The sequence below is a fragment of the Gymnodraco acuticeps genome, unplaced genomic scaffold, assembly GCF_902827175.1.
Source record: "Gymnodraco acuticeps unplaced genomic scaffold, fGymAcu1.1, whole genome shotgun sequence".
NCBI classification, from domain to species: domain Eukaryota; kingdom Metazoa; phylum Chordata; class Actinopteri; order Perciformes; family Bathydraconidae; genus Gymnodraco; species Gymnodraco acuticeps.
Genome location: NW_022990015.1, coordinates 45,115 through 71,518, shown reverse-complemented (window position 1 = coordinate 71,518; position 26,404 = coordinate 45,115). Strand labels below are relative to the sequence as shown.

Sequence of the window (26,404 nt, the reverse complement as noted above, 5' to 3'; positions counted from 1 at the left end):
CAAGCGATTTGACATTTTCCCCATGTTACTCAGATTCACATGAGAATATGGATGTTGGGCTTTCTGATCGCCCGTAGATTATATAGTTTTAGCATTAACATGACCTTTTTTCTAAGCCTGACCGTAATCGTTTTTTGATACAAGGCTGATATCAAATATATACAGTATATAAAAATGGGGTTTTGCACAAATGTACAATGCCCAGAACAAAATGCCGACTAGGTTGTGAAGTTACGCCATTGCTTATTTGATTTTGAGTTTCTATAATTGTCATGGGATGTGGGATCTGGGCAATGTATCGATATATTATTGATAAAGTGATATGAGACTCATATCTTCTTAGGTTTTGGATATCGTAATATGGCATGTTTTATTTTTTCCTTTTTTGAAGCGCTGCATTAAAGTACAGTGATGTAATTTCATTAGCTTCCTTCTAACTGTTATAGATGCTCTTTACCGACTTAGTCATTAGATCTACATTATTGCCAATTATCTATCAAAAATCGTATTTTCTAAATATTTGTTGAAAGCAAAACCAACCCTACAAAATTGTTGCAATATCACTACAAAGGAATTGCGTAAAGACATTGCAATTTATTTTGTCCGTATTGCCCATCCATACTTTGTGTTGTACAAAGTGTCCTTTGATACAATTACCATAAAGCTTGATCACATGTGCAAAGATGTCAAACACAACAGTGTCAGTATAATCCCCTGAACTTGGTTCACATCCCTCCTTCCTTCCATCTTCATTCCTCAGTCCTGTTTCTTCATGAAGCAAAAGTCAACAAATCACAGAGGTGTGGAAACACACTGCATGCTTGACTGACAGTCCTCTGTGTGTGTGTGTGTCATCATTCCTCTGAACTGCTGTGAATACATCAGTCATAGCTCTGATAGATAGATGTTAAGTGTTTGTTTTTATGAGTGAAGAATAGACTCTAATGAAAATGTTGAAGGGACACTTGTGTGTGTGTGAGATCTGGGACTGAGATCTGGGACTGAATAGATGCTAATGAGTTGATGCTGAGGGGCAGCAGGTTGGATAGATTTGATCAGGGACTACTTGTTCAGGAACAGCAGCCTTCGCTTCATTTATCTTCATCTTGTGCTGAAACTATGCAATTTAATTCATGTTGGCGTTAATAATTAACTATCAAGTCATTCAATCTTTCAGCAATTACATCCGACTTGTCCTTCAGCCTGATTTCGCAAAACTGGTTTGATTTTTGTTCTATGGTAATTTCACCTGACATGACAACATAGAAGCACCTCGCCTAAGTTTTTCTCAGGAAATATGTTTTAGTCTTGCACAACTGTGCCGGCAAAGTGCAATAACTATTAGAAGGCTTTGTTAGGCTGTATGCCAGATTCTCTGCATATCTTGCCTTCTTCAGAATAATAGCCACCTGTCATTTGTCTGGCATGTATACAGTTATGGTTAGGCGGTTAAGGCAATCTTATTAATTGCAGCCTATAATATACCTCCAATGTTGACTCACCTTAAAGCTCTGTGTTTGGTCTCTACCAACTAAAATATCAGACTTTTTAGCTGCTGAATGCTACACTGTGTTCAACATCTGGGTAATATGTCCGAACACAGTTTGGTGCTGGACAGCTAGTGTGCAGTGGGTTTTTAAAACATAGCATTGAAACCAGTGAAAGTGAAGCACAATAGTTAGCTTTCATCCTGTAAAACACAAACATTGTGCTGAGAAATGCCATGAAAAAGACCTGTTGAGCTCAAGGGAGATGCAGAGTCAGGTGGAAATGTTATACAGATTGAGCTTTAGAACAGCCCCATTTCAAAGTAATAATGTGATCCATTGTTAATAAAAATGTATTTATGATAGAATAATTGCATACAATTTATATTTTAAGTGGATTGGAAAGCATTTTTTTCCAAATAGAAAAATCATTTCAGTATGAATTTATAAAAGATGCACAAAACATTTTATTTCATTTTAAACTAAAGAAGAATTAGGTATTTGGACTTTGGTGTGACTTAAATCTTCTCCTCCATTGTAACCACAAGGACTGAGTTTGAGTTTCTATGTTACTGTTGCCTCTTAATGTTTCATCATCACAAACATCAACCTTTGATCACTCACGACCTTTCTTCTTTTGAGCTCACTGGCTTTGCGTTTATGTGGACGTTACATTAGGAAGAAAAGATAATGGTACTATTTTTAGATTTTGGTTTTGTTTGAAAACCTCTTTAGTTGAGTGGCTGTGGCTACTTCTTGTCATCATCCTAAATCTCACTTTATCTTTTTATGTCCTTACTGTAAATGCTTTAATCATGTTTTAATAACATTCATCAGCTTTAGTGGCGCAGAAGACTTTAGAGAGGTCATGTATGAACAGATCGCAATGGGCTTAAATGATGTCAAACATTATAAGGACAGGAGGAAGGGGATCATAGTGTCACTGTGTGAATATAATGGAAGTGAATTAGTTAATTAAAGGATTCAGGGTGAATAGATGGAAATAAGCCAGGGAATTAAGAGTTTGCAGGGGAGTTTGTGATGTTTTGGGTCCTTTAAAACAGATAATGACACTGCATTTAAAGAAAGAAGAAGATTGTCAGCTTAAATTAAGTGGAGAAAATAGAGAGAGGAACTCAGACAGACAGTGGCGTGACGACATGTCCCAACAGGTTCCTTTGAATGAAAAATAAAACGGTCAAACCTGCATCTGGCGATGAGTGATTGCAGATCTCTGACTGAGTGAAAGTGAACACGCTACATTCATTCTTAAAGTCAGAACTGCAGCAGATGTATGCCCTATAACGTATGTATTTAATATTATTTAAATAAGCTTTGGTTATGCTCATTGAAATGACAACTGTCTGACATCTGTTATAGCTAGCTAGTTAATGAAGCTTACCCCTCACACCATGAGTTGGTTGAAAATACCTGTTTGGCATGCTCAGTACTTACTGTAGTTACTTGGCTTGTTAGCCAGACAATCTGAAGCTCTCATCTTATTGTAAAGCAGATCTTTATAAGACCTAACATGAACCTATCCTCTTGGGAAGCGAATTTCCTTCACTAGAGCAGGGACATGCACAAGACCAGGCTTTTGCTCTTATAGTTGCATAAATACAAGAAGACCATCATCTTGATAAACTATTTCCACACAAAAAAGCAAAACTCTGCATTAAAAGAAGGCAAAGCACTTTATGTGGACAGATTTCACAAAACAATATTTACCAATCAATTCATAATAGAAAATAATCATCCTTTGCATGACAATGTATATATGTTGTTTTTTATTGATACATGAATGATCTTAATTTCCTATTTTTTTTTTCTGCAGCCAACCACCTTCAGTCCAGTAACAATACATCTGAATCCTGGTGAGTAAACATGTATTTAATTCTCTACTTTGAGTAAATACAGATGATTACAGCTGGTTGATAACTCTGTGTATGTGTGTTATTGCTTCTGTGTGTATGTCAATATGTAGCTTTGGGCTTGCTGCGGATCAGAAGAGGAGTCAGTATAAAGAGAGAGCAAGAAGTATGAACTCCACAGGATCAGGGAAGAGCAGCACTGTGTCCAGGTCAGTTCCCCTCGTCAGTCTCCACTCAGACTCATGGAGGTTTCTGCAGGAAGTAACGCAGTGATCTCAGGTAGAGAGCAGCAGAGGCACAGAGGGCTGTTATTAAACTTCAAGCCAATCAAGCTACTCGAAAGAGAGCTTTTTTTACACAACCAAAAAGTTATTCACATTTTACAAACTGAGCAGGAAACCACCCCCTCGTCTTTTTACATTCAGTCACCATTTCTCAATACAATTATGTTATTTTAACGCTGCCATTTCCATAAGGGATTCACAGGAGATGATTCAGCATGCACAGTAATCCAGCACCACTATTTGTAATTGTCATTGATATCAGCCTAGTGTTTAGTGTTCACTCTCCCACGATCATATCAGAGCTCTATTAAAGAGGACAGGAAGAACGTCTTACATACATTTGTGTTTCTGGGTTTCCTAAAAAAGCATTAGGGCTGCTCAATTAATCGTATTTTAATGGCAATTACGATTATGGCTTGCAACGATTACGAAAACAACGTAATCGAAATAAAACGATTATTTATTTATTATTATTACTTTTTTTTTTTTATTGTTTTTTCAGTTGAATTATACTTAAGGTTCAGGGTAATCAACTGTTAAAAACATACTGTTAAAAAAAAAATTCTCCATTAAATTGATGTTTTCAAAGTAAATGGATAATCGTTTTTAATAATCGTGATATCAATTATTGACCCAAATAATCGAGATTATGATTTTTGCCATAATCGAGCAGCCCTACAAAGCATAAAGTGTGAAATAAGACAGAATTTGTGGGCTGCGTGGGTCAGAAAACATGTTTCAAAAAGCCATTCAGCTTTGTCACATGCAGGCTTATCAAAAATAAACTGCCTCCTTCTGAGTATCTCCACCCTCAGTTTGAGGGTATCTACACTTTTATTCACACATTCTTTTTAGTTTTGGGCGATATGGGTCTCAAAAGTCCTGTGTTGGTCAGGCTATGGTCATTGGTAGACATTGCTTCATTTTAGGGGGTCAAAAATAAAAAGAACATTGGGAACCACTCATACAAGAATTTGCTGTATATAAAGATGTAAATATATAAGGAGTTGGTTGAGTTGAACCATTGTGGTTAGTTTCTCTGATTGAATACTTACAAAAAACCAGACCTTTCTCAGAGCTCCTTTAGTGGAGTTTGCATGGTTTGAACAATAACAGCTCACAGTATCACTGCTCTCTCAGAAATGTGGGGGGATACACTTTTCCAGATCTCTATGATGATTGAAGCTGGTGTGTTTGTGTTTGTTAATGTCTGCGGTGCATCATCAGTAGATCTGTGTTTGGAGGCTTTACTCTTGAACAAAGTGTTTGTGGTGGGAAGGAGTCTTTTGGATTTATTGGTGGTGGCGGTCGAGCGGGGATGAGGTCACAGCAGGGGGCTGATGGTGCCAGGGTTTGGGCATTTCTCCAGCGTTTGGGCATTACTCCAGCGTTTGGAGGTCATTGGTGTATTGTGTGTGTACTGGTTCATTATGGGCTATGCGGTGGTGCATCATGGGTAATCCATCCACAGTTTTTAAAAATGTTCGAAGGACTTGAGAGATGCTGTGTTTAAAAAAAAAAAAAAAGAAGAAGTTTTGCAGCAGATTGAAAGCTAGATTGGTTTCTATGTGTGATGAGGAGAAAACCTAATAATCCATAGAGAGCAGTAATAATACAACATATCTTCATGAAGCCCCTATAGGGCATTACAAACATAATTAAACATTTGCTGTAAAGGAAAATCAGTAGGCCTCAATGCAAGACTAAGTTTACTACATCATATAGTTCCTCCTGCGATCGTTGAATTAAAGCAAATTTGACTTATCCCTGCAATTTAATTTCCAATACCCACAAAAGTTACCAATTTTACTAATCACCACAGGGGGGGGGGGTTGAACCAGGACCTTCAGATTGGTACACGCCAACTCATCCTTATGAGACACAGCCCCCCCAATACAAACAAAAACACGTTTCCTAATTCCTTGATGGTCTGATCCTCCTGGTCAGGTTTATTTTGTTCTCCACCTCTAGGTGAGGCTGCTGAGGAGAGGCTCAGCCACTACCCCACTTATTTAATATGTAACTAACTACCTCACTAACAGACTAACAAAAAGCTGTGTGTGAGAAGTACTAACTGGCTGTCTGTGTTTTCATAGTTTTTCAGAGTTGTCGGAGCTGTCAGAGGAGCCCCTGGAGAACACCCTTCTTAAGCTGCGGTTAGGATTAATAAACTAACCAGCAGACTAACTCACTAACTAACTGACTGAGTGGCTCACGGCCTTGATGACTGAATCATTGACTGCCTGTGTGTGTGTTCACAGTGTGTCAGAGCTGCTGGACCTGTATGAGGAAGACCCCGAGGAAATCCTTTTAAATCTTGGTTTTGGTCGAGAAGAACCTGACCTAGCCTCGAAGGTTCCTTCCAGGTTCTTCAACAACTCCTCTATAGCGCGAGGCATCGACATTAAGGTACTGATGCCTTCAGTGTTTTACCACTGTATACAAACCTTAAGAGACAACAAATGTGGTGTGTTTTCAAAGCCTATAGAGCTGCTGGAGACCACAGCAGAAACACCTGTATACTCAGAAGAACACGAGTCCCAGTACGCATCAGTCTTACACACTAACATAGTCATTCAATTCCACATAGCCCTGCCCTGTTAAACAAATCTGAAGTATATATTTAAGTTATCGGCCAATTTAGTTTCATCTGTGTACCACCCAAATACCACGTGAATGCCCCATTGTTCCAGGTGGGGGTCTCCTCTCTCCTAGGGCCTTTCTAGTTGAACCTGTGTGTCCTCTTTTACCTCATTCACACAACGGTGTTTCAGGGCCGGTTCGGAGCTGGAGCTTGAAAAGCACCGGGTTTTCCTGTTCACACCGCAGTGGAGCAGCCTCTTAGCTCCAGAATCCGGTTAGTTTCAAGCACCAAACAATTGTCCGGCCAGAGCAAAAGCACCGCATACGTCACGCTTACGTCGAGGCGGAGGCAGAGACAGGATCAACTCCTGAACAACAACAAAAAGCCCGCGTTTTATCCAGTTTGGAGAACGATGGAGAAACTTAACAAGAGTTTCAGTGTTTCTGCCATAGACTGTATATATAAAGGTTTCTGCCAGGTTTCTGCTCATGGTGAAGCAACGTGTCTGCGTGTTAAGGTGGAACCTGAGCATTCACGTTGATCACCTCATTATAAATCTATAAAACTATAAATATTAAACTTTATTTCACTTGTTCATTTGAGAACAGCTGTTACATACCTGGGTGAAGGTTACAGTTCATTTAAATGAAAGATACAACGTAACTCCACACTCATGGTTCAGTCCACCTTAAGAAATAAGACCGACCTCGGAAGCAGTTGTGTTTTTAAAAAAAACTTTATTGACACGAGTACACTTTTTTATAAGAATATAACTAAACCACAGAAATGACTCCGGAAAAGCTGCAGATAGAGCCATAAGAAATTAATGCAACTGATTTCATCCGCACGGTTTGGCTTTATGAAGCAGGCACGCAAACGGTTACGTCATGACGCAAACGATGACGCAATGACGCAGCACCAGTCGGACTCTGGCGGTGTGAAAAGAGCCAGAGCTAAACCGAAGAACCGGTTCTGAACCTGAAAAGCTCTAGCACGGAGCTTGAACCGGAGTTGCGTTGGTGTGATACCTCATTCACACCAACGGTGTTTCAGGGCCGGTTCGGAGCTGGAGCTTGAAAAGCACCGGGTTTTTCTCTTCACACCGCAGCGGAGCAGCCTCTTAGCTCCGGAATCCGGTTCGTTTCAAGCACCAAAAAATTGTCCGGCCAGAGCAAAACCACCACATACGTCACGCTTACGTCGAGGCGGGGGCAGGGGCAGATCAACTCCTGAACAACAACAAAAAGCCCGCGTTTTATCCAGTTTGTACACAACGATGGAGAAACTTAACAAGAGTTTCAGAGTTTCAGTGTTTCTGCCATAGACTGTATATATAAAGGTTTCTGCTCATGGTGAAGCAACGTGTCTGCGTGTTAAGGTGGAACCTGAGCATTCACGTTGATCACCTCATTATAAAACTATAAATATTAAACTTTACTTCACGTGTTCATTTGAGAACAGCTGTTACATACATGGGTGAAGGTTACAGTTGATTTAAATGAAAGATACAACGTTACTCCACACTCATGGTTCAGTCCACCTTAAGAAATAAGACCGACCTCGGAAGCAGTTGTGTTTTTAAAAAAACCTTTATTGACACGAGTACACTTTTTTATAAGAATATAACTAAACCACAGAAAGGACTCCGTAAAAGCTGCAGATAGAGCCATAAGAAATTAATGCAACTGATTTCATCCGCGCGGTTTGGCTTTATGAAGCAGGCACGCAAACGGTTACGTCATGACGCAAACGACGACGCAACGACGCATTACCAGTCGGACTCTGGGCGGTGTGAAAACAGCTAGAGCTAAACCGAAGAACTGGTTCTGAACCTGAAAAGCTCTAGCACGGAGCTTGAACCGGAGTTGCGTTGGTGTGAATGAGGTATGAATGAGGTATGAGTCTAAAAAGAGAGCCAGAGAGACGAGCAGACACACACAGTACATACACATACATACATTCCTCAGTACATACTGAGGAACACCATCGCCTGTTGACTGGTGCAGAGAAGCAAATGTATCAAATGTTGCATTTCACCTGATTACCATTTCTTAACTCTGCTGCCTGTCTTTAATAGTTAATCACTGATACTGTATTATAATGACTTCCTGTTCTTCACCTGCAGGTCTACTTGGGAGCCCAGCTGCAGCGCATGGAAGTGGAGCACCCCAACTACGCTCTGACCAGTATGTACCTCCATCTGTTCCAGTGTTTATTATTGCACGTTTCTGAAGGGCAACAACTAAAGAACACCAGTACTGCAGAAGGAGGGTTATGTCCTGAAACTGTAGACAGAGGAAGTGAAGCTCAAACATTGTGTGTGTGAGTGTCCTGTTCTCAGTACTATTATGGTGTTCTGTGGGGTCTTTTAGCTCTTTTAGCTGTTCTGCCAACTGCCTGGACAACACGGCCAGCAAGGACAAAGATCCGTTTGTCCCACACACACTCACACACACACACACACCTGCTCCACTAACATCCTGGCCTCTTTTTGTTTTCAACTCATGTTTTCATGGAAGGTTCTGGCTCCCTAATTGAACACACACACATACTCACACACACCACACACTCACATCTGATTCTAGTCTTCTTGCAGGGTTCGTACGGGTGCTTGAAATCCTTGAAAATGCTTGAAATTTGACGTGGTGTTTTCAAGGTTGGGAAAGTGCTTGAATTTGAGATAAAGTGCTTGAAAATGTAAATGCTTTACTTTTACAATAAATTACTGTCTGACTGAATAGTTCGCTTTTTAGATTAAAAGAAAAGAATTGCTTCGCTTCTCCATAAAACAGCTCTGCTGCGGCCTTCCCGCGCTATGCGCGCGACCTGCAAGTGTTTGTGTTACTGTGAGCTGGGCATTCTGATGAGAGTGATAGATGACTGTGTGCCAGGAGGTTGCAGTTTCAACGAGCGTTGGCTAGCAGAAGACAAATACAAGCCATGGCTAAGACGAGGGTCAAGCCCACGAGTAGCCTCCTGCAAAGTTTGCAAAAATAACGATGCGAGAGTCTGCGCTGACGAGCCACATGAAAGGTACGCCGTAGTAGAGCATTTTAGATTAGGCTAACGTTGCATGTTACGTTTGTTTAAGCTAACGTTAGCTAGCTGAATAGCAAACTCGATTGAGGGATAATAATAATTGCAGGGGACAACCATTTCAGAAGAGCGTAACCTATGTTATATGCGTTACAGTCGCCATCGTGTGGTGTTCAGAGGATGAAGCATTCACTGTTGTAATTCAACCCAGTCTCACGGCATTTCGTGTTATAGTCACGAAATATAATCTATTGATTCGACACAGAACGATTTTTAAAGCAATGTATTTCTACTGGTAGTATGTTTCGTGCCTAAACCAAATGTGACTTGCTCTATCGAAATCAGTCACATTGACCCGAAGACACATTTTCGTTTATATTACTGGTCTGGGGGAAGCTCGCGAGTGTGTTTGTGTATTTTTGCGTTTGTGTACCGGGGAAACACTCACAAGAAACACCGGCTGTTGTTATGCTTGCTGTGACGTTACATTAGTCCGTTCTCCGCTTGTAATTATGCCGAAGCTTCAAAGTTGTATTTATCATCTGAATTTGCCGAAACAAGTTTAATATTCTGAAAGCCAATACTTTGTTTATTTTAAAACAGATGAAAACAAACTGTCTTTTTAAAAGACATGTTTGAAGTATTATACAAGTAAAACTACATTTTGCTTTAATCCCATGTAATTGTAGAATGAACACAGTCTTCCTTTGAAGATGTATAAGTCAGGTGTCTTGAGTAGTCAAAATTACCTACAAATCATTGTACACATTTGTAAATATTATTTTCCACTTGTTACCATTGTGAGTCTATTTGTATGCAGCTCTGCGTGATTTTGTGGCTACAATTCAGACTAATACGCTACCAGAGGTGGAATAGGTACTCAGATATTGTACTTGAGTAAAAGTACAAGTATTCAGATCTTGTAGTGAAATTATAGGTACTCAGATATTGTACTTGAGTAAAAGTACAAGGATTCAGATCTTGTAGTGAAATTATAAGTACTCAGATATTGTACTTGAGTAAAAGTAGAAGTACCAGAGTGTAATACTCTGTCACAGTAAAAGTCCTGCATTCAAAATGTTCCTCAAGTAGAAGTAGAAAAGTATTCTCATCAAAATATAGTTAAAGACCGTAAAAGTAGTCACTGTGCAGATTGGTCCATTTCAGAATAATATATGTGATATGTTTTATAATGATTGATCATTAAAGTGTTCTCAAAGCTGGTAAAGGTGCAGCTAGTTTGAATGACTTTGTATACTGCAGGGTAGCTTGTGGATTTACTCCAGGTGGGACTAAAGTCTGATTCAACACTTGGTTATATTTCACATCATTCATCCACATCTGAAGTCCATCCATCCATCCATCTTCTCCCGCTTATCCGTGGTCGGGTCGCGGGGGTAGCAGTTCCAGCAGAGAGCCCCAAACTTTCTTTTCCCTGGCGACATCAACCAGCTCTGACTGGGGGATCCCAAGGCGCTCCCAGGCCAGCGAAGAGATATAATCCCTCCACCTGGTCCTAGGTCTACCCCTTGGTCTCTTCCCAGCTGGACGTGCCTGGAACACCTCCCTAGGGAGGCGCCCAGGTGGCATCCTAACTAGGTGCCCGAACCACCTCAACTGGCTCCTTTCGACGCGAAGGAGGAGCGGCTCAACTCCGAGTCCCTCCCTGATGACCGAACTTCTCACCTTATCCCTAAGGGAGACACCAGCCACCCTGCGGAGAAAACCCATCTCGGCCGCTTGTATCCGCGATCTCGTTCTTTCGGTCATGACCCATCCTTCATGACCATAGGTGAGGGTAGGAACGAAAATGGCCCGGTAGACAGAGAGCTTTGCCTTCTGGCTCAGCTCCCTTTTCGTCACAACGGTGCGGTAAAGCGACTGCAGTACCGCTCCCGCTGCTCCGATCCACATCTGAAGTAACTAAAGGTATTAAATACATGTAGTGGAGGAAAAGTACACCATGTACCTCTGACTTATGTTTACTGCCAACCTAAAAGTACCTCAAAAATAGTAATCAATAATGTATTGAAAAGTTATTTGGCTGATTGTTTTATATTGGCTCAGCCAGGTTAAATGGGAGGCCTAGTCTACGTAGCCTACAGATCACTAATTTTGAAATATTAAACTTAGTTTTCTTTTCTTTCATTTTTCATCCTCGTGTAGAAGGCTATCACGAAACACACATTTGGTTGTTTATAGCATAAAGAACATCTGATTTAATGTGAGGTAGGGAAATAATCATTTGAGTATGTGTAAATAAATATGTAATTTACAACAGCTGTAAGATGCTTGAAAAGCTGGAAAATGCACCTTGAAAATGCACCTTGAAAAGTGCTTGAATTTGACTTTGGAAAAGGTGTAAGAACCCTGTTCTTGACATTTTAATTGTCTTGGTGCTGTTAAAAAAAACAAAAATAACATGACCATAGATCCTCTGTGTGTGGGAAGATGAATCACTCCATAGCTGAAAAGGTAATGATGGTAGTTTAGCTGGGTGGTCTACATTTTGTATCACTTCAATATGGAAGAATAGGAATCAATGACTTTCCAGCTTACTTTAATGAAAGTTATCGGTATGCGTTGGTAGTCTGAAAACAGCCAGGCCACTCAATTGTATGTTAAAATGACTGCGTTATTACGTGGCTGACCTTAGCGCCTCTGCGCCATAACCTTTTCACTTCAGCATCTTTATGGAATTGAAAGTTTTGACCTTTCAACCAGAGTTTGTGTCTCTTAATGTTAAGGGTGGGTTTTTTATGTGTAGTGCAAAATATGTATATATTTGCCACTATACAACAGTTTTCCAAGTCTTATTGACCGCCTTGTAGCACCCAATAATGTAATAATTTTCTGAGCATGAATTAAAACCCAATAACGTAATGACCTCACTAATGATGTGATCAAATGAGAGAGAGAGAATTTCATTCAATAAGAATGACTGTTGAATCAGATGAAAAGGAGAGTTAAGGGACATTGAATCAGCTGTTTTGTCTTCATCGCTCACTTGTGCAACGTTGGCGATCGTCTGCAGCTTCTGTTCTCTTCTGATGGTGTCTTATCTAAGATCCACTCTCGTCTGACAGACAATCCTTGCACAACGACCAATCAGCTTGGGTGTGGCCATGTTGAATTACCATTGTTAGAGATTTCAGTTGAATTCCTCTTAGACTGAAAACACACTGATAACACTTTTTTCGATTTCCACATAAAACCTAGTTTACATTTGTAAAAGTGTGAAATGTTGGTGTTCGTTATTAGGCTAGCATGGCGCTAACAGTATAATCAATTTTTAATAACATACTAATTATAACATCATACGTTTTGATAAAGAAAGGACCCATCTGAAAGAAAATGTTTAATGAGCCTATGTCATTGTAATCCGGACTGTGTGTATCAGTGCAACTAACCAAATAAGACTCTGCTGTGACTCGGTGTTATGTCGCCACAGGTATTAAGCTGGATGTTTGACTCCAATAAACAACCTGACACAGTGCGTTGTTGACATTCATCCATACGGTTTCCATTTGCTTATCTCACAATCATTGAGTATCTGCTCATAACAACTAAATGAGTCACAAGCTGTTTGGATGCACGTACACTGAAACTCAATGACCTGAGTCAGGAGGAGAGAAGTGCGCCAGCGTTCAGTCTGACGGCAGGAGAACGGCTCAGGATGACAATGAACTCATGCACTCACTCTCCACTGAGAGAAAGAGCTAAACAAGCACTTAAGGGAATTATTATTATTGATTCAATATCATTCTCTATGATTTACGCATTTCCTTTTTGCTTGGTGTTTAATTAGGGCTTTTATTGTAGAAGACAAAACGGAGCAGGTTGATCTGGTGTGCGCTGACTCTGTCAAGGTTGAAAGAATTAAAAAAGTTAGCCTTGTTTGTTCGGGCTACAGAGCTTTCATGTTGTCTTTTTATACTCCTCATAAGAAACAGCTACCTGGTCCCAATTTCAAATTGCATTTGATAATCTGACCATTGTGTAGGAAAGTGACTCAAAACAACAGTAAAACAAAATACTGACTTACTAAATATTTGTTGTGTAATGGGAGGGATTTTTTTCTGCTTTAGCCTGATGTTGTAAATGTTTGGTTAAAAACTAAATACAAACTGACTTCACGCACAGCCGGGGTGACTGAGATCAGTTCTGTGTCCGTCTTTTACAAAGTGAACTGCTCCTTTAACAGCCTCTGGTCTCTCTTTGGGTCCTGGAAAGTTTTTTTTCTTTTCCAGAACATTCTCATACTGTTCCATCGGTTCCCCGGGTCCCAGAGTGTGTGTGTGTGTGTGTGTGTGTGTGTGTGTGTGTGTGTGTGTGTGTGTGTGTGTGTGTGTGTGTGTGTGTGTGTGTGTGTGTGTGTGTGTGTGTGTGTGTGTGTGTGTGTGTGTGTGTGTGTGTGTGTGTGTGTGTGTGTGTGTGTGTGTGTGTGTGTGTGTGTGTGTGTGTGTGTGTGATGTGTGTGTGTGTGTGTGTGTGTGTGTGTGTGTGTGTGTTGTGTGTGTGTGTGTGTGTGTGTGTGTGTGTTGTGTGTGTGGTGTGTGTGTGTGTGTGTGTGTGTGTGTGTGTGTGTGTGTGTGTGTGTGTGTGTGTGTGTGTGTGTGTGTGTGTGTGTGTGTGTGTGTGGTTACGTAAGCTCTGTTCTCACCATCAGAACGAATCTCTTGGGACGGGGAGAGAGAAAGAGAGTACGTGTCGTTTTCTCTTATTCCTCATTTCCTGTTTTAGAACAAGGATTAGTGCCGAGTCAGCAGTCAGCAGGAAACAGACTCACAGTCTTACTATCATCACACACGACTGCTGTAATAAGAGGTTCATATTCTGTGGAGTCATGTCAAGATGTTTGTGGCTTGAACACAGTCGATGTCTTCTATGTGTTTAACTTGAAGGTTTTCATATTTCATAATTACTGCTTGTTTTAATGGTGCATTAATGGATATATTTTGGCCGCTTTGGGGCAACAGAACATTTGGAAAACGCCACAATGGCTAATGATATGGATCTCTAAAAGTTGTTCTGGCTATAATAATATCACTTGTTGCCAACATTTGTTTACATTCTGGCAAAATGGCACAGTTAAACAAATAACTATTGGCGCTTGTTTTTTGCAACGTACTCTTGCAGTAAAACTTAAACTGGATTACTTTGATACTGGAGAAAACATAGAAACGTGATGATTCTCAGGAACGTTCTAGAGTAAAACGATCATCTTTTTTCTCTGGTTTCTTTGTAATTTGTGGACAAAAGTTCATAATGGACATATATGTATTGTTACTTTTACAGTGTTAAGATTTGATAAAGTGATGATGACTGAGAGAGAGTAAGATTTTTGGCACAAATTGTGGAAGTAAGGTAGTCAATTTCTTAAATATCTCAATAGCCTAGTGTGACTCAAATAGTTACATTTATTGGCAAGAGGCCAAACTAACCTATGCATTGAAAACTCATTGACAAAAGTTAGTTATAGTTGTATTTATTGTTTTTTTGCATTTCTTTACTCTTGTACAATGCCTTGATAACCTGCTACTGCTGTTCAAATGTAGGATGAATAAAGTACCTATCTTTTTATCCATCTATCTATCGATGTAACAACTAGAGGATGGGATCAAATGTAAGAGCGAGCAGACCTGAGCTTCATATTTCAGGTGATGACATCAGAGCACGTTATGTGGGGTTAACAGAGCGACTGACAAAAGACAGAAGTCTGCGTTTCATAACAGAGTGACAAGTATTTAGACGGGTAAAGATGGAGGGATGGTGGTGAGGAGGGACCAGTACGGAAGGAAGGAAAGTGTGCAAGTCATCATCCTGTTACAGACAAGATTGACAGCTCGGCTTACACAACCACAGAAGAAGGGAGGCTCTGACGTCAAACATGAAGCTTTTCGCCAAGTCGTTTTTTTTACTCCAGATATTTTTTCAATCCAAAACACTTGTTTCTTGTGAAATGTGAAAAGAACAGGCAAAATGGATCGCAGGTTATTACCACTACTATTACTTATTTTCATTCACTCCCTTTGTAATAAACATTCAAAAGGTAACTCCATAGTGAGTAAGGTTGTACCGTCAAATGTGCCCCTATATAATTTGACATTTCATGGCATTTTGGGATTATTAGCAGAAAGAAGTGTATGGACCATTGACACTCCTTTTTGTTGAATTGTATTTGTAAACAACTTAACACACATAAGATAACAACTGTATTGATCACACACTGAGGACATGAACTTGTTACAGTGACTCAGTCATAAATGAAAAGGAAAACATGATACATAAAAATGTATCAAGGCAAAAAACAGATCAAAAGATAGTTGTATACACGTTTCACTTGTACAGATGATACACATTAGATGATTACAAAGGGTTAATTGATACACTAAAGTCAAAATTATCAAATGTAACATAAAAATATGTGGTAAATGTGTCTTATTTTGGAAGTCGCTGACACGATTTTCTAAATGTTTCTTTAACAAGACCTCTTGGTATTCATGAAGCTAAAGTTGGGAATGAATGACCTTGTAAGATGGATGTCTTTTTTTGATGGGGGGAGTGCTTTAACAAAAAGCTCAGGGACACCAGGAAACCAGCAGGCAGAGATATTTGAACTGGCTCAGAGGAGGAAGAGCGCTGCTGGATGTTGACAGCATGTTTAGAAGTTTAACTAAATTGCCTCCTTTCTGCCAGTTATTACACTTTTAGGAGCAGGTAAAGAAAAGCCGTATTCAGTATCCAAATGTGTGCAGACCTTTGAAAGAGTAACTTTTGTTTTCAGTTTTACTTCACACATGGTATTTTCTGTTCTTTATTTTGTAACTGTTTTGTCTCTCTCAGGTCGTTTCCGTCAGATCGAGGTCTTGACGACAGTAGCTAACGAGTTCTTCCAGCTCTACAGTCAAGTCTCTGGTCAGCCTGTCCAACGTATCAGCTCCAAGGACCAAGGTAACCATGACAATTGCAATCATTTTTGGAAGTGAAATGCAGACAAACTGATCCCAGATTGTTTTTTCATTCATGTTACTCTTACTATGATAACATAGTTGGCACTGCATTTGACTGATAGTGACATAATGGTTGTGCATCTCTAGGAGGGGGAGAAGGAGAAGAAAACGAGTCGTGTCCTCCTTTGAAGAAGACCAACTCAGCTCGTAACGTTGCTAAACTCCTCAAGAAAACCATCAGCAAAAAAAACCTGCTTGCGGCCTCCCCCGAGTCGCCTGAAACAAACAACCAACAGCCGCAGCTGAACGGACACGCTAACCCTGATCACACGCACTCTAACGGTCACTCCAACGGTCACGCTAACGGCCCGGAGCAGAACGGCAGCAGTACTGACCCAGACCACCAGGCGGACACAATCAACCAGAAACATATGCGCAGGAAAGACTGTTTCCTGGCAACCGTCACAGAGGAATCCAACGGTGATGGAGACGACAGGTACAAAATGCTAGCTTATGTTAGCTCGCTAATATTTAAGCCGGTTTGCAGTGGTGGAGGAAGTATTCAAATCTGTAAATATAGCAATAGATATGTTTTTTATTTAAAGGGGACCTATCATGCAAAATGCACTTTTGTACGTCTTTTATACATGAATATGTGTCCCCGGTGCGTCAGGGAACTCACCAAGTGTCAGAAAAAACAACCCTCTCTCTTTCCTCCATACCCAAATCTCTAAAAACGGGACAGCAACGGATCTGATACAGACTGATACAGATTTGAAATATCTCTGACGTCAGAAACAAGGAGCTCCGCCTATATGGGCAACTCTCCACCTATCAGGGGAATGAGAGGTTGCTGTGGCATGGTAACAGCATGGTAACAGCATGGTAACAGCATGGTAATATGCCGCTCGTGCCTCGCCCCCCTCCTTTGCAGGGGGGCGTGGTCAGCTGCGGCTCATTTGCCACAGAATCAGCCCTTGTGAAGACGGGGCTGGAATAGAGCGAAATGAGGCATGGCTAAAATGCATGATCTGTTTGGTATTTTGAAAAAAAACTTCACTGACATGTTTTATATAGGTATGGCCCTACAATATATTATTAAAATATAGCATGATAGGTCCACTTTAACTTAGTATTGTGTAGGTAGTGTTTATTGCAAAATGCTATGCAAAAAGAGAATAAAAACACCTTTTGTGTTTAGATTGGTTTACTATAAGCAGTGCTTTCTCCACCATTGCTTTATTACACATAATTGCATATTAGCAATGTAATTGAGCATCATCTGCATAGAGCTGATGTTCATTGCAGAGATTAAGGAACCAAATCTAGTCGGTAGAAGAACAGTGGACTGCTGTTTCTCTGAGCATCATTGGGAATGTATTAAAATGTACTTTAGTATTTTATTTTTTCCCCTAATGGTTTAAAAGTTGTATTACCAAGTTCGTTCTGACTGCACCTTAACATCTCGCCTCCCGTCAGTCCTGAACAGAGCAGTGCCAGTCCAGCAGCCAATGGAGAGCATGAACCAGAATCAGCTGACTCTCCGTCAACCAATCAGAGAACAGAGGACAGGACCCAGGTAGGCAAAGAAGAGCTGGAGGAGAAGAACCGGACCTCAACCCCAGAGAAAGCTCATCCCAGCCTGGCCCTGTTCAAGCTGGCCCAGAAGGAAAACACAGACTCTTTCGAGATGGAGGAGGTAAGCCAGGGATCTTTTAAATGAGTATGTGGTAATGTCAGGACTATTCCCAAACAGGGTTCTCCAACACAAAGAGTTATAATGATCTGCGCGGTCACTAGGTTATAAATGGTACCTGTTGGTAATTTTTTAACATTCAAATCAGCCTACACAAATGTGTGATATTCTCCTGGGTTCACAACACCATCTCACCATCTCAATCAAACAACGTTATCCTTGTATTTGTTGCATATGCACTCTGCTCCTCGTTTAGCAACTAAACACTAGTTTTCCAACACAAACTACCGCTGAAATTGATGAAAATAAATCCTAAAATTGTCTTCCCACTGTAAAAATAAACCAGAGGAACCAGTGACATTTCCAAACAACTTAAACAACTTTTGTGAGTAAAAATAGTTTTACTGTGGACTCCATGTGGAATATACCGGAAGGAATCATTGTTGTTTTATTTATTCATTTAGTTAATTTCCCCATATGCATGTTTAAAAACCACAAAGCTCAAAGTTAAAATGATGACCTTGCGTGATCATTATGGGTTAAGTTATGTAGTCATAGAGATGTGTGTGATTTGAACGGCTTTATGTGGAGCTGATGCTTCACTAAACATGCCATGGGAAGATAAAGCTCTAGGAGAATTGCAAAACCACAAAAAGTCATTAATGTGAAACAATGCAACAAAAACCATTATGTATTGACCTTTTTAAAGCGATTTCCTCCCCTGTGTGGAGCCTGGTCTGCTGCTGCTGTAGATGAACTAGCATGTTGCCCATGTTGAGTATGTTTTTGTCTTTTTAAATTCACCGTTTTCTTTTCTTTTTAGATTAACGAAGATGAGGGTCTGCCACAAAGAAATTCCAGAGCAACCGGTGAGTTCCCCTTTACCTGTTTTCAACTGGTGATATTTATATATTTGACTTTCCTTCAAACTGCCTTTTGGATTTTTTTATTGTTAACAAACACAAGTTATGTGGACATTCATACTGACCTAGATGCATTGAAAAATTAAAATCCCTGCATCTACAGTATGTTAACTTTCTAGTCGTCTACTTCTTGCGTGCTGCATTGCTATCCAGTATATGTGCAGCCTGTTTCTGTGTGCAATAAACGTGTTTCCTTTTCCTTAGTACACACAGATGTCAGTGAGGACAGACTGTCCTGTCGCTTTCTGCTTTAGGCTCAGTGTAAATGATTCTACTCTACCACCAGCTGGACAGACGATGTACTGCAGCAGTAATCATAGTGTGTCATTGTCTTTGTGTCTCTCTCAGACCTGTTGAGGACAGTCAGTCAGCAGTCAGACAGCAGTGGTTTTGCTGAGGAGCCGTCTGCAGACTCCAACATCTACCTCAAGGTCTGTTTTGTTTTGTGTCTTTACCGCCTGTATCTCTGTTCAGAACACCAACTTTGAATGCAGATGTTCAATCCAATCTCTCTTTTTACATTGTTGTATTCTTTAACTTCATCTTAGTTCTTCATCCACTAACTGGCGAATACATTGATTGTGATTAGGTGCAGGAGAGCAGTGACAGCTGTGACAGCGAGACCACCGTGACGTCACTTCCTTCACTAGATGTGGCCACGCCGGTCCCAATGGACCAACCAGCTTTTGAGATGCCAGACACCTATGAGGAAGAGGCGGGTGCTGCTGCTGCTGCTGCTGAGGCTGAAGGGAGAAGTGGATCCAGGGAAGATGACCATGATGGGAGTTTAGAGCAGATTCTGCAGTACTCATTGCACCACCTACCCAAGAACATAGGAACGCAACAGGATGAGATCAGGGAGGAGGAGCTAGTTGAAAGTGAACACCAGAATGATTCCCAACCAGAACCAGAACAGGTGATTATACCTGCTGCAGAACAAGAACCACAACCAGAGTTGGAACACACCCCGAATCAGACGGAGACCGCTGCAGACGCAGAACCACCCACAGAGGGAGCGGGTGCTGAGGAACAGGCCCAGGAAGAGCAAGGAACCTTGGATGATTCTGGTCCACTTTGTTTTCCTCCTCCTCCATCGTCTCCAGTCCTCTGCGCTCTGTACCGAGCCAAACAGAGCCAGCTGTCCCATGGTCATGATCTGACCCATATCCCAGGGAGAGGACGAGGAAGACGTGGCATCCCCCTGCAGAGGTCCTCCTCCTTGCCTTCTTCGCTCCTCTCCCCCACCAGAGTTGTGTCCTCTGTCAGGATCCAGTTTGGGCGAGGACAGGCGTCCTGCACGCAGCCAAGGTACTCCTTCAAATACACTCCAGAGGATAAAGGCGAAGAGGAAGAGGAAGAGGAGGGGGAGGAACGATCAATTAACTGTATGTCTACCCTGATCATAAACCCCGCCTCCTCTTCAGACTCTATCAACAAACCACCAAGGCTTCCCCCTGAAGGTCCCGTCCCACCGAAGCCCATCCCACGCTACCTGTTGCGCTCCACCTGCTCCCTGCAGAGCAGCAGCCCTCCTCCAGAATGGTCCCCAGGAAGCCTTGGCCACTGCTGGAGCACCCAGAGTGTTCCCGAACTCTTCTCCAATCAGCAGCATCCGGGCCAGTTCCAACAGAACATGAGCACCAAGCAAAACCAGCAGAGTTGGAATTCAGGCCAGATGATGTTTCGCTATCCTAATCCTCAAACTCAGTACGTAAACCCAAGCCCAAGCCCAAGCCCAAATCCTAGTCCCAGCCCATACCCCTTCCCTCTAAACCCTCCTCAGCAGTATCACTCCAATCTCAATCCGTACACCAGTGCTCCTAACCTCCTTCAGCACCAATACTTGCCCCATCATACTAGTCTAAACAGTCTCTACCAACCTCCAACTTCCACAATCCCCCAGCACGACAACCCCTCCTCACCTGGTCAGCACAGCAAACTTCATCCTAGAACTCCAGCAATGCACCAACAGGGCTACAATCATCTATACGGCCATCAGTCACCCTACAACGCCTCTCCTCACGGCTCACAGTTTGCATCCCCCTACCTTGGTTACAATATGTACAACATGAACCCACACCTAGCGTACCACAACCCCGTCACACAGGGTCCGCCGTTTGCCCCAGAACATGGCCTTTTCCACCCAGGGTTTGCTACTCCTCCTGCAGGCTTTTACCCAGGCCTGGCCTCTTCCCTGGGCTCGGGTCACAGCCTCCACCCGGGGCTCAATCCTCATGCTGCTCCCAGTCCAGGAGCCAGCCATGGCCCGTCCAGCACTGAGATGCAGCTGAGGAGGGTCCTGCACGACATCAAAGACACGGTTCAGAGCCTGAGCCAGGTCAGTGCTCTTCACTCCCTTAAAGTGTTTTGATTTGTTGAAGTGGGCTTGTATGATGAACTTATCCATAGTCAGTGTATTACCTGCAATAAATGGCAGTCTGCAGGTCCCTAGTGTGGAGAAACAGAAGGAATTCCAAGACAGGAGTCAAGCAATATAATGTTGTGGAAAGGGGCAGCAGCAAACCATATTCTAGCACCTAAAACAAATCTGAATCTCACTTAAAGGGTATTTTTTATTTGGAATGATTTCACCACTTTACCTTGCCTCCAAACCACGGAACTGAAACATATATATCCATCGATAGTCTCTTTTTTAAAGACACGTTTTGAAAAAAGAACTGTAAATATAATTGGCAGAACACGGGTGTTGCCATAGCTGCCTTGATTGGTTAGTTAGTTTATGTTATTGTCCTACTTTAGTTTTTTTTTTTTTAAGGTGAGTTGACGTTCTCCAAAGTCACTCAGGGCAGGTACTGGAGGACAGTATTGTTGGATACCTTGCTTGTCCTCAGCTGGATTTCTGATCATAAATAATTGTATATTACAAACCATAATTAACTATCTGCTTTTTTTTCGGATCAATATATTCAATCAAAAAGAAATAAATTAATCAAAATGTTTCTATATCGTCCAGTCCTCGGTTAGCTTTTACTTATCCCTGGTCAGCTTGTCATGTTCCACTTCCTGTCCTAACATCACTTTCGTCTTCATCTAGACCCAAGTCGGCACTCCGGATGTGTTCAGTGAGCCCAGAGGGGGTCTGCCCAGCCACAAGGTATCGTCATCCCTTATTACTTTTTGTGGCTTAGCTTGTGCGTTAAATGCTCCTGTAAGTAAAGACTACTTAAAACGTATGTACAGCTTTTACTGGACGTTCGTGACACAAACACTGTCAGGAGATATGTTCTCTGACTGAGTCATTACAAAGAGATAATATGCAAAGACTATATGTTCCATACATAACGTGCATACATCCCATCGTTGGGAATTCATAGTAATATAGTAACTTGAAATACTAGCTTTACATGGCTTCAAATGTAAATATTGTTAGTGTCATCAGTCAGGTGTGTTTACCTTTGTCTCTCTCTGTTTACAGTCTTTGGCAGAGTTTCAGCAGAAGAGGCAGAGCCTGAGCTTGTTCCGCAGACAGATGATGGACCTGGAGCTGTCAATCATTCGACAGCAGGCTCAAGTCTACAAACACCTGAGCCCTGCTGACAGGTGAGTCATCACAGCAAACAATCATCACAGCCCTGAGATTGTATATGATGAACATAACAAACATCTTGTGTGTTTTCAGGATGGAGGTGGAGCAGCTTCAGTCTCTGAGGTCGGCGGTCAGAGAGGAGCTGCAGGAGCTGGAACAACAGCTGGAGGACCGACTGATGGAGCTGACACAGAGCCCACCACACGGGGTACACACAGTGCAATCTTAATATCCAGCATTCATAGCTAGTTGTATTCTATATTGCTTTGATACCACAGGGTTAATTATCAATTATACATTTGCATACAACATATGTATGCTTCTATTTCATAAAGAGCTGTTACAGCAGTTTTTACAACCCTTTTGAGACTATTTATCTGATTTGGACTACAATTTGTACAAGTAAAAAAAGGAAAATATAAAACCACAGCCTTCAAATAATATAGAAATATAGAAAAGAGTGAAAAGAAAGAAAGAAAGAAAGAGGGGTAATCCCAGACAACAGTAAGAGCCGTCCCAATTGAGCGTGGAGGACATATAAGGGGAAGACTTTTCAACACCTGTGACGAAAGGCAAGAGGTGATGCAGATCTGCCCAATGTCATATTCAGTTGACAAAGCTTTAAAATTACATTCAAAAAGGTGTTCATTTTCTAAAATGCCTTTTTTGTCTCGACTCTTATCGTCATGTGTCCTACTCTCTTCCTCAGGGTCTCCATAGAGGCGGCAGTGTGGACAGTCTGTCCACCGCCTCTGCACTGAGAGCCATGGAGCCAGTAAGCACACTTACATACAAACACACTTATTTAATATAAAGCTCACAGTGTAGACTTTATCTTAATGCACAACCTTTTCCGGTACAGTTGTCAGACCTCCTCAGAGAGCAGCTCTACCTCCAATCAGAGCTCAGTGATGATGGCCACGCCCCCTCCAGCGGCCCCTCGTCCCGATCCTCCAGTCCAGTCAGAGGTGGAAGCCGGCAGAAAGGAGGCGTGTACCGGGCAACAATTAACATTAACCCTGTCCCTCCTCCTCGATCCATCACACACACTGAGGAAAAGGAAGAGGAGGAGGAGCTGGATGAGCACGAGCCGGACAGAGGAAGAGGAGGAGGAGTACCAGAAGAGGAAGGGGCAGCAGGAGGAGCCAGAGTCGGGAACCTGCAGCAGCTCATCAAAGAGGTAACCTTTTACTCTAACTACTGCAGGATTTTACTGGTTAAAATTCCTATTTAATTGTGTGTGTGTGTAGAGGGAAAACGCCAAATGAGATAATATTTTCCATATTATTCTTTGGTGACATTAAAACAGTGAGAAAAACAGTGTGAAAAACAGAAAGGGATCTGCTTGCTGTTTATATGTTTACAATGTTTCTGTTGTTTTCCAGATTCGAGAGAGCTTGGCGCAGGAGGTCCGACAGGAAATTTACAGCGAGCTGCTGGCTGCCGTGTCGCCCCAGCCCGGCAGCCGACAACCCCTGTAACACAGCAACAGCAAAGCATCGCCCCCTTTCACCTTCAGCCTTCATAACCACGGCAACACTGTCCGTCTGTAACACTGTATAGCTGAGTAACACTGTTTCTGTGGAGCACTATGTGCCTTCAACACTGTATGTCTGTAACACTGATGATGAAACATCACCCCCCTACCCCCCCCCTCCTGTGGAGCCTCCGACGGGACGCAGAGCCATGAGGACGTTTACGTGTCTATTGGGTTTGAATGTGCTGGTGTAATGCATGCTGGGAACACCAGCCTGTGAGCCACCAGCAGAAAGCTGTTGCCTTTTTTTCTTCACGTTCCCTTTCTCTAAGCTGTTTTGATCAAAGCTAGGCCTTAAAGTACTACCACTGCCATTAATACTACGAGTACTACATCTAGTACTACTAACATTACACTGGCAGTATCACCACTACAATCCCAGTCCTGTGAATAATAATAATGATTTGGCTGAATGAGTTTCAATGGTATCAGAGCGACAAACAGGTGACAGACTTCTGTGAGAAATGCATTAAAGTGCATTAATGCGCTTTAATCTGAACTTTTTCTTCCTTTTAGTTTTGGGTAACATTCCTTAATATTCAATAATCGCAGTCTTACTTAGCTTTTACTCATTCCATGCACATTTCACCTTGATGCAAAGGGCTCTGAGAGGTCTTACAGATGTGTCATTACAGATGTATTTTGTCCCATGTTAGTCAACATTCCTTCATCTTCATCACCGTCATCATCATTGTCATCGTGCTTCTGTTCCTCTCGCCTCATTCACAGTTCATGTTGTCGTGCTGGGTTTTGCTCAGCATGGCCGAACTCATCCTGAACTGAAAGGTTTTCACAGAATGTCGTGCCTGTGTGTTTGTGGTGGTTGCTACAGAGCAGGTGATGAGGTTAGTGTGTGATGGCATGTGAGGTACTGAGGAGTTCAAGCAGGTTTCAGTAAGTTGTCATGGTGACAGTAATGATGATGATGATGATGTTATGCTCAATCATAAGGAGGAGCTTAGCCAGCAGATCATGTAACGATGAGCTGTTGAGTTCAAATGTATTTGTATAGCAGTCTATAGCATCACAAGCTCAGTGCCATTATATTCAAAGAAAGGCAAACATCTCTACGGCCGAAAATGTCGCAACACTCAGCATCTCACCACAAAAAAATCTAGATCGATAAATAACACTTCTTGTAAGAAGATACATTTGTATTTTTTGATTTTGCGGTTAATTATCCAATTAGCTGTGTTAGAATGTTAGCTACCGACTCACCAATTACAAATCTGTGTGCAATAATATATAGATATGTATTGATTACTGAGTAAATCAATGTTAATATTTCAGGTCATCCTGCACCACTTCAACTCAACATGTCTACCAGTACATCTGACAGAAATGAATCTGCAGTTTGCTGGTTTTATTGAGAGAAACTCTAGATTTAGCTTTTCTCTGTATAAAATCCACTGAGGTGATTTATCACTAAACAATTCACCACTAATGACCAAAAAAGAACATCTGCCAGTTTACATCATGGGAATTTTTTTGAAAGATATGTACAATATTTAAAGGCTATGTTTAAGGTTAGGTTTCATCTGTTAAACTTATGCTCTAAATAACACATGTGTTTGTCAATTTAAAAGTTGATTTTGCACGTCAAGAAGTCCCATGAACTATGTCTCTAGCTAAGAACAAATGTTACGTTATTCTACATGATGTGTTTTATTTAGCAACTAATGATCTTTTTTATCAGCCATCGAGCAAAAGAAGACCTGTTCCTCTTGTGAGTACATCCCGAAACATATACATCGCAGGAGAGAAAGTTATGATATGACATATTTTTATGAAAAACTGCAAAAACACTTTTTACTTGACTTGCAAAATAATTGTTCAATTGACAAACATCGTATTTGTAATTAATGGTACAATTAGTAGTTTAGTAATCTGATTCCAAATGAGGTTCAATGGTTGTCTACCAGAAGGGGCCTGACTTTGCCTCACTATTGAACTGACAACATGTTTCATCAGCATTTAGGACTGTTTGTTGTGTCCGAGAGGCCTGTCAATCAAGACAAACACACTCAATTCAAAAATGGTTTGTCTTTGTGGAACAATATTTAACAAAATGTCTGTACAGACTGACATTAGATTTGTCAGCCACACCACACAGCCTTTGTTATTCCCTTATCTAAATCACTATTAACACGCATTTGACCTTTGATTCTCTTCAACATTTATGACTTTGTGTTTGTTTAAACATTTTTTTTTTTTGTTCACTGATCACAAACCTTACTCTGCTGGACCAACACTCGCTGTGAACTCCGAGGCTCAAACGTGCTTTTATTTTATTTTTTATCTGATCAAGAAAATCTGTCGCACACTTCTAATTTCCCTGCTCTGTCTGTTGGTGTCTATTAATTTCTGTTAATGTCTAATAATGATGATGTGTATTTTGTATTGATGTCTTTTCAGCGGGATGCATGGGAGGTATTACTCCCATGCGATGAGAGATGAGAATAATAAAGATGTATTTATTTTCAGTA

The 26,404-nt window shown here is 41.3% G+C and overlaps 1 protein-coding gene across 3 annotated transcripts in view; it reads left to right on the top strand.

Annotated features, from left to right (window-relative positions):
- The window catches only part of itprid2 (ITPR interacting domain containing 2), a 38,463-nt gene extending 12,059 nt beyond the window's left edge, over positions 1-26,404 (top strand). For 2 of the 3 annotated variants that reach the window (XM_034213533.1, XM_034213535.1), the window contains 16 exons: positions 3,322-3,361; positions 3,472-3,567; positions 5,904-6,051; positions 8,352-8,412; positions 16,109-16,216; positions 16,363-16,711; positions 17,695-17,914; positions 18,735-18,780; positions 19,183-19,265; positions 19,424-21,172; positions 21,890-21,949; positions 22,271-22,395; positions 22,475-22,589; positions 23,091-23,156; positions 23,244-23,561; positions 23,767-26,404. In XM_034213533.1, coding sequence (XP_034069424.1) covers positions 3,322-3,361; positions 3,472-3,567; positions 5,904-6,051; positions 8,352-8,412; positions 16,109-16,216; positions 16,363-16,711; positions 17,695-17,914; positions 18,735-18,780; positions 19,183-19,265; positions 19,424-21,172; positions 21,890-21,949; positions 22,271-22,395; positions 22,475-22,589; positions 23,091-23,156; positions 23,244-23,561; positions 23,767-23,862 — 3,680 coding nt within the window. In that variant the 3' untranslated portion in view covers positions 23,863-26,404. The remainder of the gene's footprint in view (positions 1-3,321; positions 3,362-3,471; positions 3,568-5,903; positions 6,052-8,351; positions 8,413-16,108; positions 16,217-16,362; positions 16,712-17,694; positions 17,915-18,734; positions 18,781-19,182; positions 19,266-19,423; positions 21,173-21,889; positions 21,950-22,270; positions 22,396-22,474; positions 22,590-23,090; positions 23,157-23,243; positions 23,562-23,766) is intronic. The other variant, XM_034213534.1, reaches the window with a different exon arrangement.